At 43.4% G+C, this 13,903-nt stretch overlaps 3 protein-coding genes and 1 pseudogene across 7 annotated transcripts in view; 2 read left to right on the top strand and 2 right to left on the bottom strand.

Annotated features, from left to right (window-relative positions):
* LOC147436449 (K(+) efflux antiporter 2, chloroplastic-like) overlaps positions 1-785 on the top strand; it is a 101,835-nt gene extending 101,050 nt beyond the window's left edge. For 2 of the 4 annotated variants that reach the window (XM_086489342.1, XM_086489341.1), the window contains exons 20-21: positions 22-129; positions 251-785. In XM_086489342.1, coding sequence (XP_086345468.1) covers positions 22-129; positions 251-304 — 162 coding nt within the window. In that variant the 3' untranslated portion in view covers positions 305-785. Of the gene's footprint in view, positions 1-21 lie in introns of all 4 variants that reach the window. The other 2 variants (XR_015185189.1, XM_086489343.1) reach the window with 2 other exon arrangements.
* A 653-nt stretch (positions 786-1,438) lies between these two features.
* LOC147436447 (uncharacterized) lies at positions 1,439-5,104 on the bottom strand. Of its 2 annotated transcripts, XR_015185058.1 has the most exons (4): positions 4,565-5,104; positions 2,258-2,325; positions 1,958-2,017; positions 1,439-1,742 (listed from the first exon to the last, which is right to left on the bottom strand). XR_015185058.1 is itself a non-coding variant. In XM_086488168.1 (3 exons), the coding sequence occupies exons 1-3, from the start codon at positions 4,768-4,770 to the stop codon at positions 2,013-2,015; spliced, it is 279 nt and encodes a 92-aa protein (XP_086344294.1). In that variant the 5' UTR covers positions 4,771-5,104; the 3' UTR covers positions 1,767-2,012. The 2 variants fall into 2 exon arrangements, 1 of the variants encoding a protein (XP_086344294.1); XM_086488168.1 differs by lacking the exon at positions 1,439-1,742 and having other exon boundaries at positions 1,767-2,017.
* LOC147436448 (uncharacterized) lies at positions 3,020-4,697 on the bottom strand (annotated as a pseudogene).
* Positions 5,105-7,569: 2,465 nt separating the features above from the next.
* LOC147436446 (uncharacterized) lies at positions 7,570-9,072 on the top strand. The gene has a single exon (XM_086487858.1). The coding sequence runs from the start codon at positions 7,570-7,572 to the stop codon at positions 9,070-9,072; it is 1,503 nt and encodes a 500-aa protein (XP_086343984.1).
* Positions 9,073-13,903: the final 4,831 nt, after the last annotated feature.

The raw sequence follows: 13,903 nt of genomic DNA, 5'->3' as shown, positions 1-13,903 counted from the left end.
TTATTTTTTCGTTTTTGATAGCTCTCTGAGATCAGTGGAGCATCACTGGGTTATGGATTCTCTCGTAATGTGGGGAAATCAAAGGTGTCAAATGAACCCAGTGGGCAAGGGATAGCCGGAAATGATATTGTGAGTGAGGCCCAGCAAGAAGCATTGATGGTTCCTTGAAATAGGAGATAGGTTCTGTGGTTGATGATTGTTACAGGCAGGGGCTTTCATACTGAAATTTCGAGAACGGCTACTTTACCAGGTGAAAGCTCTACCTGTTGATGTAAGCCTTCTGCCGTATGCCAACACTTTGTAATGTCTAAAGGGGTTCAGAGCGCTTCTCGTGCACTTGGATGGGCTTGTAGTTCTTGTGGTGGTGTGTAGCACATGTTTGGAGCTATATGAGATTGAATGTACTGCAAGGAACATGGCCCTAATTTCCTGGTTTGTATCAGAGCCTGGAGGATCCATTGTCTGTACAACATCTTCTGGTGAGGAAGGTTATCGGTGCAAGCAAAGCAGGTCCGTGAAAAAGGGTGAAGCCCAGAATGTATAAATCAGTCTTTCCAACCATTTTGCATAGAGGTTGCTTGTACAGGATGTGGAAGAAAGGGGCCACTCACACCTTACAACTATGTATATTAGCTGATACTTCAGATATTTGTTGCATGCCCCATTTACATGAGACGATGATGAATATACTCCATTCTTTAAATAAGGAATTTGACTCTTCACATTGCTTTTACTTGTAAATTTAACCTATTCATGAACCTGTGTATAAGGGGTTCTTCGCCTTTTTTTGTTTTTGGTTTTATGGTTGCTTAGTTCCTTACATAGCGCGATGAAAATCACATGTTCTGGTTGTGTGCAACCTAGTTTTAGCCCTTGTGATTTTGTTATGGTGCTAATTTGCTTGAGGTGGCCTGTGAAAAGATGGGCTCTGTTGCTAGTTGTGGGATGACCCTTCCTCAATATTTATCACTTGCTCTGAGCTTATACCCCTGAAATTGATAATGAGAAGGTGATAACAGTGCCCCTGGCGCCTTTGAAGCCCACCATCTTGGCAGCTCCACAGAGTTGAGTTGAATGGTGATGGCCCCATTTGTGTGAAGATATTTGTCTCTTTTGATTGCATTGAGTTGCTGTTGTAGCCCTATCTTTTTAACCTTCTCACAACTGTGGTAGATTGGTTATCCTAGTTTCCATTGGAGTATGTTCAAGACTCTCGTTGAGAAAGCTTAGGAGCCCTTATTTTTAGGAAAGTGGCCATTAAACTATTTTGTGATCCTCTAGTAACTTTAAAAGTTTGTTCAAAAATTGAAAAGGGATATCCGTATTCAAAAGCAAAGGGATAGTTGAATTGATTGCATGATACGCAGAGATGTGACAGTTACCAAGTGAAAATTAAAGACACGCGAGCCAAAGCTGAAAGCCGACAATACCTCGGAGGTCTAAATAAATAAAAGGCAAGGAGCGAGAGAACTCGACAATAAAAATTTTGTGCGGCGGTGAGAGCACAGGACCGAGCTTGCAACTCCACCACCTTCTCTCTCCATGACTCGTTCCAAGGCAATTGACAAAGATGGCGATTAAGACATAGTCCTTGCTATACTTGGTAACGAGGCTACGAAGGCTTTGCTGGTGGGCCTTGCTATATAACAATCATAGAATATAGCAAGACATGCAAATTAACATTTAGCATCTAGCACTAAAGGGAACAAGATTGTGACTTAACTCGGCAACGGCCTCACTGCCTGAAAGGGAAATACATTTAGAAATTGTTATTATATTCTTGGTTAGAGACAAAGTGAAGTGACATCAATTAATAGAGATTATAGGGGTGATTTTTAAGAGAGTTAGTTGAGTTTTAAAGAGAAGCACACATTTTAAAATTGTTATTGTGTTCATGGGAGGATACAAAGTTAAGTGCATCAATGAACTGCAACAGGAAATGAGGTGCTTTACTGACCTTCAATGTTGTACTTGTGCTTTTTGATTGTCCAATCTATAGGCCGATATTTGAGTCAAGCTACAAAAAAGCAGTGAGAATAGTTAAACATATCATCTTATAACAAAACCTCACAAACTGGAAGTGCAAAATATGCAATGCACGTCATGCAGAGGTGCCATACAAAAGTATGGTGGAGAGTTGGCATTGTGGTCTCTCCAAAAAAATTATAAGAAACGGAAGCCGTGTCCTACCCCGTAGAGTTTATGTGTTGCGCCAAGCAAACGCATGCACATGGGAAATTGGATGCAAATAACGGACCTTGTATTGTTGTCGAGCTGGAGATGCACTTGCAATCACAAAGTCCAGTGTTGTGAATATATGTCCTCCTTACACAAAACACACATTAAGAGAAATACAAAAGATGTAGGATATTTATTAAGCTTAAAGAGAAGCAGATGTAACTTTATGTTCTATGTCCTTTAATCAATATTAGCTTCTCTCTCTCTCCCTCTGTGTGTGTGTGTGTGTGTGTGTTGTAAGCTACTTCCGTCGATAAGTTTGTCTTCTTGCCTCCATGATGACTAACATGTAATTCTCCATGATAATGGGCGTCTTGAGTTCGGTGTCCCCATAGCAGAAGGCACCATATTCACTCTCTTGCATGCACATCAAATTCACTACCCTGTGCTTTTAGCTTGGGCGTGCAGTTTAAACGCCCCCTAAAATTTGATTGGGAGAAATTGGCCCAATCCGCCTAATTGGAATGGGTTCTCTAGCCAAGTTCTAATTATATATATATATATATATATGTAAAGGGATTGAAGCCGCTATTTTCTCACCACAACATTCGAGAGACAACCACGTGCAATTCTAATGAAGTAATGAATGGCCTCCAGAGTCCAAAGCCTTTCAAGCACCAACAGCATAGGCCGCGTTAGCTCCAAACACCCATCCCACCAACACCCCCTCCTCCCTCCTCCACGTACAGCTCGCCTTCTAACCACACACTCTCTCTCTCTCTCTCTCTCTCTCTCTCTCTCTCTCTCTCTCTCTCACCTCTTAGCCTCTCATTCTCTCATCTCTTGCTCGCCCTTTTGCCCTCACCTTGGCGCATAAACTCGCGTGGGGTTGTGGGCTTGTGCATTGAATCAAACTTAGAGGCCATGCATATGTGTACTACACACATTTTAAATTAATTAAATGGATTGAAAACTCTCTCTCTCTCTCTCTCTCTCTCTCTCTCTCTCTCTCTCTGCCATAACTAGAACCGATGTAAAATAAAAGACTCGGATCACATCTATCGAGGCCTTCAGCAAAGGGCAGAACATCCCTCCATACTAGAGAAGAGAGTTGCTATCTCACATGGAAAATATGAAAGAATCCACATGTGGGATCATTAAATGACAAACAAAGACAAAACTAAATGAAAGAGCTAGCTCAGTGGAAAAGGAGGTCAAGAGCAAATAGCAAGGATACTGCTACAGCTTAGCCTCAAGGTCCAACTAAATCAGCGCGGTTGTTTCCAAGCGGTGAAGAAGACGTATTGTTGTGTTGGAGACGTAAGGGCCGCAGATTGCGTTAGCACTGAATGCCGAAGCTGGGCAGCGAGACTCACTGGCGTGCCAGACGGGGCAAAATATGGTATCGGGATTTCGACAACTAAGCAGAGGATGGGGTCGAGAGTGGAGACCTTGCAGGCTGGGGGTAGCATCAGGGCGCCTGTTATGTTGATGTCGTGAGGCTCTGTACGGAAGGTAGAGTTGTAGAGCTAGTAGAGGCATTGTGGTGCAGTCTGGACGATGGAGGATAGGTTTCTACAGTATGTAGATTGGGATTACGTGTTCATCATCCCCGACACATACCCCAGGCAGTCCACCAACTCCAGGACCATTACTGTGCCACATTCGCCAGCTCCGCTCGTTGGAGTTGTCACATGCGCCTACCATGTTACCCCATATGCTATCATCATCATCGGCATCATGATCGCACACATACCCAGTACTCCATAAGTGGCCTTGCTGCTACCCATGATCTTCTGGGATTTGACTTTAGCTCAAGCTACTCTGCGTTGTTTCTCGACTCCACTGTTCTCCCTTGTTTTTGAAACACGCACGCTCTCTTTCTTCTTCTACAAAACCTTGCGTCTTCTCTCTCTCCCCCCTCTCTCTCTAGCGTAATTTGTTGTCTGTATTAGAGGACGACCTCATATATCCATGAAGTTATTCTTAATTACAAGATGAGAATTGGTCTTCCCTTGAAAACTACAGATTGCGAGGCCTGTTCCTTCATGCTACAGGTCAATCTTAAAGCAGATAAGAGAGAGAGAGAGAGAGAGAGAGAGAGAGAGAGAGAGACCTCTTGCTGGACTTGCAACCGGCTCAGGCTACTTTGCCACGAGCGCAAGCTAGCTGATGTATAGCGAAAGCGCACACACACACACACACACACACACACAGAGAGAGAGAGAGAGAGAGAGAGAGAGAGAGAGAGAGAGAGACCTCTTGCTGGACTTGCAACCGGCTCAGGCTACTTTGCCACGAGCGCAAGCTAGCTGATGTATAGCGAAAGCGCACACAGAGAGAGAGAGAGAGAGAGAGAGAGAGAGAGAGAGAGAGAGAGAGAGACCTGTGCGTAGTACTAGAGGTAGATTGATTGCAGAGCGAGCGCTGGAATTCTGGGTTCAGGACCCAGGTCGCCACCAATTCTGTGGGAGCCGTAGAGCATGCAACCGTTATCGACGTGGGTGTAGAAGACTTGATCTGCCTCACTGTGTTGGTGTGGAATACCTCATGCCGGTTAAAACCCAAAGATACCCATATCAACGTTGACATGCCTGTCCGATGATGACATACGGCTGTGGACGACGATGTTGAACTTGGTACGTCGACAACGATGAGTGGTTTTTTATGTTGGCTGCGGGTACGTGTGGGGGTTGAAGGAGGATGCTAGCCTCCTGCTGTGCACACGATCCGCCCTATTAGTGAAGAATTTGCCTCGTTGATTGCAACGTTCTGAACTCCTAAAAGAACCGGAGCTTCTTGCGGGTACATTTAACTCCACCAGTTAGTGTCCTTCTCTTCCTGCGTCGTGAGCTTCTTCATCACCATAGCTATGGAGCATGGAACCTGCAGTGTGGACGAATGTCCATTAAGGCATGGTCGCCATCTTGCCGAGTTCAGGATAGGCGGAGGGGCTCTGTTGTGCGTGCCAAGAGTCGGAAAAGAAAGCAATCGTGAGATATTGCTGTGCGTGATCGAAAAAGCCAAACCAAAAAAAGCAGTGCTAGGAGCTGTCGTTTGCCGTGAGATTCGGGTCAAAGCCAATGGCTTAGATCATGCCAAGCGGCCTCTTCTTGGCTCAAGAATCAGCAAAACCATCTTAGGCTCACCAAGTAAAAATATAAAAGATTAATGAGCATGATGCTTTCATCGGAATTCCAAGCAGGGCTCATTTTTGAAGGCTTCGGTGCCCTTCGGAGGCCTTGTAACCTTTCAGATAAGGTTTCTTTTTTAAATCCCTTTCAAGTGAAGGTCAATTTTTGGGATCTCCCTTCGTGCGTGAAGGGTGCCTTTTAAAATGTCCTTCAAATGAAGGGTAGCATAGCAAATTGCCCTTCAAGGACTAATACTTACAAATTCATATAATATATATACATAAATGTATGCATATATACTCGGAGAGCACGAGTGAGTGACGAGTGTCTAAACTATGGAGTCCAGAGGTCCCAGGGTCAGGACTTTGAAGTTTGGACTTCATTAAAATTGAAGAGTCCATGGCCCAGGCTCCAACAGGCAAAAAAGGCCTTGATTTGAAGCCTCATTGAAGTCTCAAGCTCAAACTTCAGTGAGCGCGCTGCGCCAAATTTCGAAACTGGTTACTGAAGTCTGAGACTTGAGTCTTGAGTCGCTCACTGGCACTGTGCACTAGTGAGTCGGTGACTGGTGCGCAACTCTCTCACGAGTCACATTGGACCCTGGTTAGTCAGTGAGTCGTGAGTCTCTCGTGACTGCCTCAGTGCCTCAAGGCTCACACTGCAGTCACCAGTGGTTTCTCCAAGCTGCTGCCTCCGCACTACGCACAGTGGTTTCTCCAAGTCTCAAGACCCTGATGCCTCCGCACTGCGCAGCCCGCTCAAGCCTGTTGCCTCACTGCTCAGCCCTGCGCACCTGTGCTCACAACTCCGATTCCCGTCTGCAGGACCCAGGTCACAAGGCTCCAGAGCGCCTCCCCTCAGCCCTTCGCACCTGCGCCTCCCCTCCAGAGCGCCTCCCCTCAGCCCTTCGCAGCTGCGCAGCCTGCGCTCACAGATTTCTCCAATTAAAAGAGGCTCCCGTCAGCCCTGCGCTCACAGGCTACAGCTTCGTAGATTATTCAGTGGAGTGGCTTTAATCCTCCAAATTTCCAAATTTAAATTCCAAAGTTCAAAGTTAAAACTACAGTCACACACAGATTGATCCAGAGTAACGTCCGTCCTCTGGAGTCTGTTGTATTTACAACTTACAACTCAGTGGTGGGTATTATTTTTGCTGTGATTGAGAAAAACAAATCAACTTGTGAAGAGCTCAATAAGTTTTCTTTTTCCTTGCATTAGGGTCCACTTTTCTTGTCTTTCGTGTTATCGGAGGCATTACTTTCACAATCTCGAGATCTATTGTCCGGACTCCGACATCAACGACCGAAAAGAAGACAGGTAGACCAAACTTTTTAAGTGTTTTTTCATATCTTCGAATTGTGTGAGTAGTGGATACTAGATAGCTTTGCTTCCGGCTTTTAAGTTTTTTACATAAGCCTTGTCCATAAAAACGTGGTACCTTTACAGATTTAACTAGCACTTAATTCTTACTAAAGTTCTGCTCGTTTAATTAAAGCTTTAAAAATGAACTTTTTCCTATTTTATCTTATTGAGTTTTGGATCTTTTTAACAGTCCAAAATGGCTCCCAAGTCGAGCAATAATGCATCTAAGCAATTGTCGTTGAGCCAAGCTTTCAATTTGACAAAGAGGGGAAGGGAGGGTGACACGTCCCAAGTTGCCTTGCAAGTCAATTTGAATGTAGACCCAATTGAGCTTCCGAGTGAGTCGGAAGATAAGAAGAAGAGGAAAGATGCATACAAGCGCACTTTTCTTTCTTCCTAGAGAATGAGCCATCCATGGGCTTATTCCATTATTGATAGTGATGGCATAGAGCGCGTGAAATGTACTACATGTGTGGAAGCTAAAGAGAAAGGTCGTTTTGCTAGTATTGGTGCCATCAACATTCAAAAAGGGGCATTGCGTGATCATGAGAACTCTGACCCTCATCGAAATGCACTCAAGAAACTTGCTATGTTGTCCAAGATGCCGGAAAGGATCATAGAGAAGCATGTAGAGCTAATGGTCGATGCCGAGAAGAATCGCATCATTAGCGTATTACAGGTTTTGTGGCACATAGTAGTGCACGATGCTTCCATTGAATCCTTTGAGAGAGAATGTAAGTTCCATGTGTTTATGGGGACTCCTCAGATGCCTTTGACAAATGAGTATTCCTCGTACACAAATGCAAATGCCGCAAGAGAGTTTCTGAAAGCAATGTATGAAGTTTCATGGCAAACTTTGCGGGAGGACATATGCAAGAGTCCTTTTTTCTGAATCATGATAGATGAGAGTACAGACCGTCAGTATGAGAAACATCTCATCATCTATATCATGTATCTTACCAATGGTGGATATGGTGTTCCTATGACACGCTTTGTGCGATTGGTACATGTTAGGGATGGAAAAGCCAAAACTATGTATGATGGCATTATGCAACTCTTTGTGGATATGAAATTAGATGTTAAGAAACTTGTTGGCTTTGCATCCGATGGAGCAAGCTCCATGGTGGGTATACGAGAGGGTGTAGTGGCAAAATTACGGCAAGTGGTGCCTCATATCATTGGCGTGCATTGCATTGCACATAGAGAGAATCTTGCCGTTAAGGATGCTTGTGAAAACTTTGTTGAATTCGTGCATGTAGACAAATTTGCAAATAAGGTGAGAGAGTGGATTGGCCATTCTACTCTACGTAGAGAAGAGATTTGCGAACTATATGACATGTTTCATATGAAACATTATCAAATTTTGCAAATGCATGGAGTTAGATGGTTGTCACGTGGAAAAGTGATGATGCGCCTAGTAAAAATCATGCCAGTTTTACTTGCCGATTGGAAGTCTAAGTATCCAAAAATGTATGAAAAGGCAACATCCTTTCAAGTGCAATTTTTGATGCATTTTCTTGCAGATTTTCTTGAGCAAGTAAATATGTTGAACTTAATGTTTCAAAAAGAGCATGTAGATATTACGTCTATTGGGCGTGAGATTGATGCAACACTCACTACTCTCTCTACGATGTACTTGGGTCATAAATTTGGAGATGGTTCCAAATTCTTGAAATTGTTTTTGAAAAATGTTGTTGCGGGTGAGCTTACATTCAAAGATGAAAATGAAAATGTAATCGGTGTTCATAAGTTGCGCTTTGAAAGCTTGCCTGAAAGTTCTAATGCTGGAACATTAGAGGCAAGTATTGAATTGGGTAGACAATTTGTAAATGATTTGATGGCCAAAGTAAGCGAGCGATTTTTTGACAATGCACTATTTAATGCTGCGAAGTTGTTCTCTCCAAGGAATTATCCAAACGACATTAAAGATAGAGGCCAGTTTGCAAAAGATAAGCTTGGCAATCTTTGTGTTAGATTTTGCATGGGAAGTCCATCTTTCATTGATAAAGAAAGGTGTGAGGGTGAGCTCATTCGATTTGTGACATACATGATGAATTCTTATCCAACGAAGGGGCTTTTTGAGACATGGGCTCAGTGCAGTGGTGAGATAGAATGGAGACAAATGTTTCCTGAAATATTCAAGCTATTTCAAATTATTATGGTTCTCCCAGCAAGCTCAGTTATGTGTGAACGAGGCTTTTCTAAGCAGAATAAGATCAAAAGTCATGGTAGAGCTTCACTTAGCTTGAAAATGCTAGATAGACTTATGTTCATGTCTCTATTGCCTGAAAAAATTCCACACAAAGTGGATTGGGATGCATACTTTGAGGCATGGAAATCAATGAAGGAAAGGAGAGTCTGCAAGGTAAAGAAGACTATGGATGCTCCAATCGCATAGATCTTTGTGAAGTGCATAAGCACACTTAGGACTGCCGGGGCACTTTTTCCCCTCTTTAGGAGGTTTTTTCCCCCGGCTTGTATCTACATCCGTCACTCTAGGGCAAGCTTCATCTTTGTCTCCTCAGTGGATAACACTACTTTTTGGGTTGTGTGATCTTTAGTTTCTCCTTTATATTATCCATGTGTGTGTGCAGATTTGCAATTGTATTTTTAATAATCTTTACTTATCAATGCTTATGGATTATATAGCTACTTGAGAAATAGATTTCTACTTTATGTTTTTCGAATCATTAGTTTTATCTCATCATGCAAATTAACTCTAGAGCTTCTCTTATGATTTATAGATTTGTTTAGTCAATTAATAATGTTTTTGGATAAGTATATTTATCTATGTTACATGTTAGCGGCTATTACACTGTGTCAACAATTTAGAAATAGTTGTAGTTATATCTAGCTTCATGGTGGTACAAAATTCTTGGCAAGATAATTAAAAGCGATAAATCTTTAGGAATCGCGCTACGAAGTGTGCATAATTTCTAATATGGCAAATGAAGGGTAAACTCAAAATTTGCCCTGCGCATAAAAAGGGTTAAAAATTTCCAACCCTTCGCATGAAAGATAGGGGCCACCCTTCAAAAATGAGCCCTGATTCCAAGCAGCGACTTGGAAGCAAAGGCTCTCTCTCGCTCTCTCTCTCTCTCTCTCTCTCTCTATTTGCATGCCAGCGACCACGTGTGGCTCTCTCTCTCTCTCTCTCTCTCTCTCTCTCTCTCTCTCTCTCTCTCTCACACACACACACACACACACACACACACACACACACACACACACACATCGAAGCTCTCTCTGTTAGCAGCCTTGGAATCCTTGCTCTTGGAGTGTGCGAGGGACTCTGTCTCATCTCTCTCTCTCCATGGACGATAGCGCACGCCTACATTTGCGCCCAAGCCTACCTGTGCACCCTTAGCCTCACATCTCCTCCTCCCATTGGCGAATGGACGTGCTACTGCGGACGATTTTGCTCCATCTCCTGTTCTTATGGTAGCCCGCCCTGCATCTGCTACCATAAGCCATTTGGCTTGTGCTTGCAGAGATGAGGTATCTGCTATATATATATATATATATATATATATATATATATATATATATATATATATATATAGAGAGAGAGAGAGAGAGAGAGAGAGTAGATTTATTACTGTGGACGATGGCTGAGGCAGCACAACCGAGGTAGGGGGTTATGGCGAAGGAGCGGGAGAGGAGGGAGACTATTGAGACTATTGGAATTTCATTTCCTTCTTGCCAGTAGGTAGGGGGTATATGTAGAGCCAAAAGTCACAACTTTTCAAGAGGTCATCCATTCGCATAGTGTTCTGATGAGTGCACTTAATCGAAAGGTAATTAGATGTTAAGTTGAAAAACCTCTTTGTTGTTTATATTCCCAAAAGAATGTGGAACTAAGCTTCAGTTTCATGTTTACCAAAGCAGTTGTGTAGGATAAGCATATGAAAGAATTTCTAGAACTATTCAAGTAGGTAGGTCCCGCCAATCTTTCTTTAAGGTGCTTATTAAGGGGAATCTCGTTGATTCCCTTTTGGGTTTAAGAGAAAAAAGAAGAAAGGTGACACATGCAAAGAGGAGACAAAAAGGATTTTTTAAAGGGAAAATTACCAAAATGTTCTTTAATTTGTGGAAACTCCCAAAATACCCCTCAAATTTCAAAATTTCTTAGTATCTATTTTGGTTGGATTGTTCAAGATTTTCTAATCTTTATTATCAGATTTTGAGTGCTTAGCATGTAATTTGTCACAAATTACCTCGCAAAAAAGGCAATCATGTCTAAAAATAATGAAGCAATTCATCTCCCAAGCTTGCATAACCAACTCAAATTATGACAACCAGTCTTCTTATGAAAAGCTGTAGAATTTTTTGTTTTTGGAGAGTTCTCACAACCAACGGTTGGGAATTTTGAACAAATTTGAAGGGCATTTTGGGAATTTATGGCAAATATTGGGGTCTGTAGCTCGAAGCAAAAAGAGAGATATTTTGTGCACGCTCGCTATGCCATAGCGAGAGTTGAATGTGTTCAGGGCTCTTTCTCTTGGGCATATGGTGCGAGGGTGCAAGCTTCTGGAGCTCATGGCAAGAAGGCGGAGGCAGATCACCAATGGAGAGAGAGAGAGAGAGAGAGAGAGAGAGAGAGAGAGAGAGAAGATCCCTTTGCGAGCGAGATAGTTTTTTGGCCTTGTGTCGTGTCAACGCTGTGATTTGTGGGCAAGAGTGGGCGAGGTGTCGTCGTTTGCAGGCCTCTTGGATCACGATGGGAGAGAGAGATGATGTAGTCGTGGACTGCACCACTGCTTCTCTTTGTGTGTCTCGGGGTGGTCCTTTGCCGACGATCACGAGGGGTTGGTGCCGTCCGGTGTCCTCGTCTGTGCCTTTGTGCAGGGAGACTTGCCGTTTGCAAACACACACACACACACACACACACACACACACACACACACACACACACACAGAGAGAGAGAGAGAGAGAGAGAGAGAGAGAGAGAGAGAGAGAGAGAGAGAGACTTGCTGTTTGCAAACACACACACACACACACACACACACACAGAGAGAGAGAGAGAGAGAGAGAGAGAGAGAGAGAGAGAGAGAGAGAGAGAGAGATTCTTTCTGAGCGCAAACACAGAGAGAGAGATAGGGAGGGGGAGGTTCTAAGCATGGGAGCAAGAGGGAGAGATGGCTTGTCTCAGCGTGAATTCATAGAGAAAGGGAGAGTAGCCAATCCTCGTCACTATATGGCACGGCTCTGGGTCAGAGGGGATCTAGGACCCAAATTTGGGGCGCGAGGCGGCTTTAATCTCCGGCGTCGGATCACAAAGTGAACTAGGGGGGAACTAGGGGTGGGTGAACTAGGGGTGAAATGAGGGTGAACTAGGGGCAGGTAAGCTAGGGTGGGTGAACTGGAGGTGAACTAGGGGCGCCTAAACTAGGGTATGATCATGTGCCATGCCAACATGGACAGCGACGCGCGCTAGCGTGGTGGTAGGGCATTCGTGTGGCAACTGAGATGTCCCAGGTTCGACCCACACCCCGCGAGACGGGTGAACTAGGGGGGTGAACTAGGAGTGAACTTGGGGCGCCATTTTTGCCCCGAGTTCACCACTAGTTCACCCCCTAGTCACCCCCAGTTCACTGCGTGATCTGACGGCCGAGATTAAAGCCGCCTTGCGCCCCCAAATTTGGGCCTTAGATCCCCCCTCGCCAGAGCCGTGCCATATAGTGACGAGGGTAGCCAATGTGTGTGTGTGTGTGTGTGGAGAGAGAGAGAGAGAGAGAGAGAGAGAGAGAGATGTTTTGCAACCCTGCGCAAGGAGTTTTTCATTTTGCTTTGGAATGCATAAGGCCTTTGTAGATTCGCATTCTTGAGAGCTAATTAATGGGTGTCTTATTGTAGAGCCAAAAATAGGTCCAGCCAATCGTCTCTACATTTGATGTTTGCTTCTAAATTTTAAATTCAAAGGGGATACCAACAGAATTTATATGTATTCTATAATGACAGAGGGAGTGCGCTTTACATGTGTCGAAAACTGCAAAATGAAGGCTTAAGTCCAAAAAAGAGAAACTCCTTTGCGCATGATAAAGATAAAGAGGGAGAGAGAGAAAGAGAGAGAGGCCGCCGAAGGCAACCGACCGTACTAGTTTGGTGTATAGACCTTTAAATATATGCAACTTTACCTCAAAAAATTTCCATGCCTCTTTTCTAGTCTTCCTTGCCCTTAAATAATATACCCACGATCTTGGACCCATACTAATAATATACCAAGAAAGTATACCCATACTCATCTTCTAGATAGATCTCAGTAAGTACCTTCGATTTTGATATAAATCTGCATTGCTAGACTCACCTTAAATCAAGGCTAGGAAAATGGTTTGTTCTCAGGAGTGCTAGCTTCCACCCTAGAATCATCTCTTTCTTCTATAAACTTAACACTTGCAATGTGTCTTTCCCCTTTTTTGACCTCTCACCCAGACTCTTCTCCAAGGGTTTCCTTGGCCAAAACATCATTTCTACCCAAAGAAAAAAAAAAGGCACAATTATATATATTTTTTGGTTATTATGTTAAACTTGGAAGCATTTTCTGATATCTACACTAAACTTTGTAAAATTTGATCAATTTTCTTTGCGGAAAGCAGCCCCAAAATTTGCAATTTTAGCCAATATAAAATACTATGTGCCATGATTTTTTTTTATGGCGTTGAAAACACCTCTCTCTCTCTCTCTCTCTCTCTCCCTCCATCCCATCGCAAACTAAGGTTTTATCCTTATCCTTATATTGTACCAATTTGGAATGTTTTGTCGTTTTCGATAGATGGAGGACATACACACATGTATACTTTATTTGTCTCATAGGTCAACCTCAACCTCACATAGACGTTAAAAATCTTTCTTTCTTTCTCTTTAATTTTACAATTTGAATTTTTTCATTTTTAATAAATCTTTAGTGCAGTTTCCTTTGCACAAGCCGACAGTAGAGCGTTTGCCAGCATGGCACATCAAAATTTATCATTAGCCACTGGGTGAGCACTATTTGCAACCGTTGGTAGCAAGTCTTCTTGTCAGACGTTGAGGAGGGGTAGGTGAGGAAGCAGGTGCAGCCAGTCACGCTAGCCATGGGCTCTCTCCATTGCTGGCCCTCGTCACTAATTGACATCTCCTTTTGGAAGGTGGGATCAATGTCTCATGATCATTGTTTGATTGTGACCGTTGGATTGCCTAAGGAATGCAAAAGATTCTTACTTTTCCAATTCCGGGGCTTGAACCCACT

This window comes from Adiantum capillus-veneris, chromosome 18 (assembly GCF_014529385.1).
Source record: "Adiantum capillus-veneris isolate H3 chromosome 18, ASM1452938v2, whole genome shotgun sequence".
NCBI classification, from domain to species: Eukaryota; Viridiplantae; Streptophyta; class Polypodiopsida; order Polypodiales; family Pteridaceae; genus Adiantum; species Adiantum capillus-veneris.
Note: the sequence above shows the minus strand (reverse complement) of the source record. Positions and strands in the feature narration are given on the sequence as shown.

What these genes read in the sequence shown, in the direction of transcription:
- LOC147436447 (XM_086488168.1), bottom strand. Translation starts at nt 4,770, where the DNA reads ATGTCAACGTTGATATGGGTATCTTTGGGTTTTAACCGGCATGAGGTA. An exon ending in ACCTCTAGTACTACGCACAG is followed by an intron (nt 2,326 to 4,564) that starts GTCTCTCTCTCT and finishes GTTTTGTGTAAG; the next exon opens with GAGGACATATATTCACAACA.
- LOC147436446 (XM_086487858.1), top strand. Translation starts at nt 7,570, where the DNA reads ATGATAGATGAGAGTACAGACCGTCAGTATGAGAAACATCTCATCATC.